The 6516-nt window shown below is 34.1% G+C and overlaps 1 protein-coding gene across 3 annotated transcripts in view; it reads left to right on the forward strand.

Moving 5' to 3' along the window:
* The window catches only part of LOC107742515 (OCIA domain-containing protein 1-like), a 6561-nt gene extending 2742 nt beyond the window's left edge, over positions 1-3819 (forward strand). For 2 of the 3 annotated variants that reach the window (XM_016555516.1, XM_016555518.1), the window contains exons 2-8: positions 33-117; positions 211-264; positions 868-915; positions 1000-1129; positions 1355-1515; positions 2901-3038; positions 3621-3818. In XM_016555516.1, the coding sequence (XP_016411002.1) occupies positions 33-117; positions 211-264; positions 868-915; positions 1000-1129; positions 1355-1515; positions 2901-3038; positions 3621-3658 (654 nt within the window). In that variant the 3' untranslated portion in view covers positions 3659-3818. Of the gene's footprint in view, positions 1-32; positions 118-210; positions 265-867; positions 916-999; positions 1130-1354; positions 1516-2900; positions 3039-3620 lie in introns of all 3 variants that reach the window. The other variant, XM_016555517.1, reaches the window with a different exon arrangement.
* Positions 3820-6516: the final 2697 nt, after the last annotated feature.

Consider the following 6516-nt stretch of genomic DNA (forward strand, 5'->3'; position numbering starts at 1 on the left):
GTGTGTGTGTGTGTGTGTGTGTGTGTGTGTAGGGTCCCGTAGGAATTGACTACATCCCCACAGAGGAGGAGAGGAGAGTGTTCAGGGAGTGTAATCAGGAAAGCTTCTGGTACAGATGTGAGTGGATGTCCAGTGCTTATTTTCATTATCTTGCTTGTGGTTTTGTTGATATCATAAGTGAGTGATGTTTCTTTCTTTACGTTCCTACAGCTCTTCCTATATCTGCCATCAGCATGGCCTTCACTCAGTTCCTTATCTCTAGAGGTGGGTTTATACTTTATGTATAGGATAACATATTTCAAATAAATGGTGTTCTGAATTTTTTACCAGTTTTCACACACAAAAAAAAATTCAACAGCACAATTCAACACTGATAAAAATAAGAAATATTTCTTGAGCATTAAATCAGCATATTAGTATGATTTCCGAAGGAGCATGTGACGTTTAAGATGAGTAATGGAACTTAAAATACAAAACAGTTATTTTAAATTGTAGTAATATTTTTCACAATATTACTGTTTTACTGTATATTTAATCAAATAAATGTGGCCTTGGATGAGCCTAATTGATGTTAAAGGGGTCATATGATGCTATTTTAAAGATCATTATTTGCGTAGACATGTGGGGGCGTGTGAGAACGAGCCGTTTAGGTAGGTGTGGCTGACTCTTAACTTTTATAAAGAATATCTCTTTGGATTTGAGACTTTAGTCTTTGCAACTTTACAGATCTTTTTTATGCACCAAGAGCTTGTAACACTCCAAAGAGAAAAGAAAACTTGAAATCGCATCATATGACCCCTTTAAAAAAAACGAACAGACTCCAAACTTTTAAACAGTAGTGTAAATGTTTTGATCTATTTGTTTTAGGTGCTCTTACAGCCTCCGGTAGATTTGGATCTTTGCCCAAAGTTGCTTGTGAGTACAATTTACTCTTACTGAGAAGAATAATTGATAGACTGAATATTAAAAGTATGTATCGATGTGTTAAATATGTGTTAGTTGCTGGTGTTTTTGGCTACCTGGGAGGGAAGATGTCATACATGAAGACTTGCCAGGAGAAATTTAAGAGCTTGGCGAATTCGCCACTGGGGGAGGCACTGAGACAGAGACAGCATCACCAACCACCAGTGTGAGCACAACATGAGCAAACAGGAACATGCAACATTTAAAAGTGTAGTGTGCCATTTCTGTGCCACTAGCATTCCCAAATTCTCAAAGGATTATTTTATGTTCCACAGAAGATATATCTTCTTTTTTTTTCAAACAGTGGTCAAAATCGTTGTCAACACTGTTTGGTAACTACCCGCAAAAGGATTTTTCCCACATAGTTTTTCTTTTTCTTTTTTTTTTTCAGGTTTACCCATAAGCACCCGGAAATGAGTGATCCAAACAAAGCTGATTTTGAGCCGGCCTTTCAACTTGATGATCAGAGGAATCAGTCATTGTCCTATTCTAGCGATTTCACTAACAGTGACCCCATGTCCTCAGCCGCTCAATATGACACTCAAATTACAGGTAAGTTAACTCATTCCCCGCCAGCGTTTTTGAAAAAAGTTGCCAGCCACCGCCAGCATTTTTGATCACATTCACTAAAATTTCATGACCCCCAGAATATTTTGTTGTATGCATATATGAACATGCAATACATCAAAATAAAGAACAGAGCCTCTACCATAAAAAAAAAAAATCAGTTTTATTCTATCTTCAAGCATTATTTTTTTATCAACACTTGAAAGTTTCTTTAAAAAAAGCTGAGAATTTTTGAGCAAAAAGCTGAGAAAATTGTATTTTTATCAAATACTACATCTGGATCATATTCAATACGATGATCAAAGCAAAGATTCAGTAGATCGCTTCCATCAGCACCCCCAAATCATGCACAGTCCGTTGCCACTTCCTGGATCATTTCACATTTCACCTCCACATTTCACTCTGTAACATTTTGCAGTTTGCCTTTAAATGCTGTTTATTGTTGATGATCGCATTATTTTTCATATGCATCCGCTTAGTACATGATCGCTCATTTCTGCATCTTCCTCGTTTGTGTTTTTGATCGGGACATTCTGGACTCATTCAGGAGATGCGTAATAGCGCCCCCCGAGCATATACCAGTGAGAATGCAGAAACCCGGAAAATTCTGTGTTTGGCGGGGAAACAGTTAAAGTGCTTTCATCTTCATCATAATGGTTAAACTGATAATCACAATAATTTTGCTCAAAAATTATCACAATTATTAATCATGATTGCTCTCATTTGAGAAATTTCTGACATTTCATCAGAATTAATAAACATCAACACATATTCAGTGTTTATTTTACCTCATCTAGTTTTCTAATTTATCATGTTTCTACACACTCTCTACATTATGAATTGGTAAAGCCTTAAAAGGATAGTTCACCCAAAAAAGAAAATTCTGTCATTAATTACTCACCCTCGTGTCGTTCCAAACCCATAAAACCTTCGTTCATCTTCGGAACACGAATTAAGATATTTTTACGACAACGAGGGTGAGTAATTAATGACAGAATTTTCATTTTGGGGTTTACTATCCCTTTAAGAAGCCTCTCTCAAAACCTGACAGTGAAATTCCTAATATAAATTCCAAATTATGTCTTTTTTTTTTTCCAACAACAAAAATACTTATTGTAGCATATGGGTTGCTTAAGTGGATTTATTCAACAACAAACATGAACAATAAAACTGAGATTAATGTTTGGTTTTATTAGTTTGTCACTGAGAAGGCAGCAAGTAGTGATGTCTTAAGGGACACAGACTGGCTGTATAGCTTTAATTTGAGCAGAATCTTTTTACTCTGAATATTAAAAGAGTAGTTCACCCCGAAATTAAAATGTTATTTACGTCATTTTAATTAGTATTTAATCAACATCCCTCCAATCCAGCAGAACCAACTTACGTTGAGGAGGATGTACAGAAGAAACACATGCTGTATGAGGAGCTACGGAGTAAGAACAGGGAAAACTATGAAAAAACAGAGACACTGTTGAAGCCTTCACATGAGACCATTCCAGCCAAGAGAGGTGAGACCTGACAATCTACTAACCCTCGTCCAAATCGGTCATGATGCGACAAGTCGTTTTTTATGTCCTCTAAACTAAAAAACTCCAATGTACATGTAGAAAATAAAAGTTACTATGTTTGACTTCTGCCGCCTCATAATTCTGCAGCCCCTTTTTGTGCAGAAATGAGGAATTTATGGGAGTTTTAAATTCCTGTGATGGTAACTTTACTGGTTACTCGTCTTCAGTGTCACATGATCCTTCAGAAATCATTCTGATATGCTGATTTGGTGTGCAAGAAACATTTCTTATTATTATCAATGTTGAAAACAGTGGTGCTGCTTAATATTTTTGTGGAAACCTTTTTTTAGGATTCTCTGATGAATATGAAGATCAAAAATGAATCTTTTTAACATATGTTTGTTCTGTCACTTGTGATAATTTTTTCATCAACTTGCTAAATCTGACGTTATCTAAAGTTATATAAAAATTATTTTCTGTATTTCTGTAAGAATAGTGTTTACATATAATAGCTTAGAAAACATTTTAATATATTTTTAATGTATTATTATTTATATATATGTTTCTTTTTTTGGTAAACAGGGAAGAAGAATATATATGGAGACACATGGGAGGAATGAGAGCTGCTTCAACACCGTTTCACTGTCTAGAACCGTTGTCTGCAACTGATGTCTTTTACAATACAGATGTCTAACTGTGTCCGAGAAATGTCTGTCATTGACAGTGTACCTATTTAATTTAAAGACCATTTTTATTTTTAAACTTTGTGCAGCATAAAGGGATATTTCACCTTCAGTTGCTGCTCCCTATTGACTTTTAATAGTATGGAGAAAAAAGAATAATCACAATAATTTTGCTCAAAAATTATCACAATTATTAATCATGATTGCTCTCATTTGAGAAATTTCTGACATTTCATCAGAATTAATAAACATCAACACATATTCAGTGTTTATTTTACCTCATCTAGTTTTCTAATTTATCATGTTTCTACACACTCTCTACATTATGAATTGGTAAAGCCTTAAAAGGATAGTTCACCCAAAAAAGAAAATTCTGTCATTAATTACTCACCCTCGTGTCGTTCCAAACCCATAAAACCTTCGTTCATCTTCGGAACACGAATTAAGATATTTTTACGACAACGAGGGTGAGTAATTAATGACAGAATTTTCATTTTGGGGTTTACTATCCCTTTAAGAAGCCTCTCTCAAAACCTGACAGTGAAATTCCTAATATAAATTCCAAATTATGTCTTTTTTTTTTTCCAACAACAAAAATACTTATTGTAGCATATGGGTTGCTTAAGTGGATTTATTCAACAACAAACATGAACAATAAAACTGAGATTAATGTTTGGTTTTATTAGTTTGTCACTGAGAAGGCAGCAAGTAGTGATGTCTTAAGGGACACAGACTGGCTGTATAGCTTTAATTTGAGCAGAATCTTTTTACTCTGAATATTAAAAGAGTAGTTCACCCCGAAATTAAAATGTTATTTACGTCATTTTAATTAGTATTTAATCAACATCCCTCCAATCCAGCAGAACCAACTTACGTTGAGGAGGATGTACAGAAGAAACACATGCTGTATGAGGAGCTACGGAGTAAGAACAGGGAAAACTATGAAAAAACAGAGACACTGTTGAAGCCTTCACATGAGACCATTCCAGCCAAGAGAGGTGAGACCTGACAATCTACTAACCCTCGTCCAAATCGGTCATGATGCGACAAGTCGTTTTTTATGTCCTCTAAACTAAAAAACTCCAATGTACATGTAGAAAATAAAAGTTACTATGTTTGACTTCTGCCGCCTCATAATTCTGCAGCCCCTTTTTGTGCAGAAATGAGGAATTTATGGGAGTTTTAAATTCCTGTGATGGTAACTTTACTGGTTACTCGTCTTCAGTGTCACATGATCCTTCAGAAATCATTCTGATATGCTGATTTGGTGTGCAAGAAACATTTCTTATTATTATCAATGTTGAAAACAGTGGTGCTGCTTAATATTTTTGTGGAAACCTTTTTTTAGGATTCTCTGATGAATATGAAGATCAAAAATGAATCTTTTTAACATATGTTTGTTCTGTCACTTGTGATAATTTTTTCATCAACTTGCTAAATCTGACGTTATCTAAAGTTATATAAAAATTATTTTCTGTATTTCTGTAAGAATAGTGTTTACATATAATAGCTTAGAAAACATTTTAATATATTTTTAATGTATTATTATTTATATATATGTTTCTTTTTTTGGTAAACAGGGAAGAAGAATATATATGGAGACACATGGGAGGAATGAGAGCTGCTTCAACACCGTTTCACTGTCTAGAACCGTTGTCTGCAACTGATGTCTTTTACAATACAGATGTCTAACTGTGTCCGAGAAATGTCTGTCATTGACAGTGTACCTATTTAATTTAAAGACCATTTTTATTTTTAAACTTTGTGCAGCATAAAGGGATATTTCACCTTCAGTTGCTGCTCCCTATTGACTTTTAATAGTATGGAGAAAAAAGAAAAAAAAAAAAAAAAATCCCCAATTTGGTTACCTACATTATCTTCTTTTGTGTACAGCACAAAATGTTGTTTTACGAGTTTGAAACAATACATTATCTAATAATAGCAGCAAGATTTATAAACTTTATTTTTTTTTTTTTTTTACATTCCTGGAAGATTGGTGCTTATGCACTCACTGAACTGGTCCCAAAGTTCCGTTAGCACTGCAGTCCAGTTGCTAGTATTTTTGAGTTTAGCACATCATGAAGTTGATATTACTGTCTACAAAACTGTATGAAGTTTGTCCCTGATTGTCATTTCATAATTACAATTGCAGGAATCATTAGGTCAGCGGCACATTTGTTTCAAGAATGAGTAATGTCATCTTTAATACCTGAGATTCATAACCCCCTAATCAGAAGTATGAGCAATTATTAGCAGATACAGTTTTGCTAAGACAGACTAAACCACAATAATTATGGTAAAATAATTTGACATTAAGCCCTTTGAATTTAAACAGACATCACAATATACAGTAGGCATACAACAATCATAAGTGAATGGGGAAAAAAAAGAAACAAAAATCAAGTTGGGCATATTTTATTTCTGTACACACATTGTACATAAATACACTGAAATTATTTTTTGAAAAATAAAAACGATGTCCCTGGGATTTGGGATGACATCAGACGAGAGAGAAAGAATTGTAATTTCAGTAATAATATTGGTAATCACACACACATACACGCTTCATAAATTGCAAGTTTTGAGGTCTAATAGGACCAATTGTCTTAAGAGTATTGGGATGTAACTGTTTTATTAACCTACAATTGGATACATTTACACAAATATAGTCCACTAAGAGAAAATGCCTGCATAGAACACCTGACCCAGGATTGAATCAATGATGAAAAAAACAAAAAAATATTAAAGGGGTCCTATTATGCTCTTTTACAAAGACTTGATTTTGTTTAGACCCC

This window comes from Sinocyclocheilus rhinocerous, unplaced genomic scaffold (assembly GCF_001515625.1).
Source record: "Sinocyclocheilus rhinocerous isolate Xijiao unplaced genomic scaffold, SAMN03320098_v1.1 scaffold496, whole genome shotgun sequence".
In the NCBI taxonomy this organism is placed as follows: Eukaryota; Metazoa; Chordata; class Actinopteri; order Cypriniformes; family Cyprinidae; genus Sinocyclocheilus; species Sinocyclocheilus rhinocerous.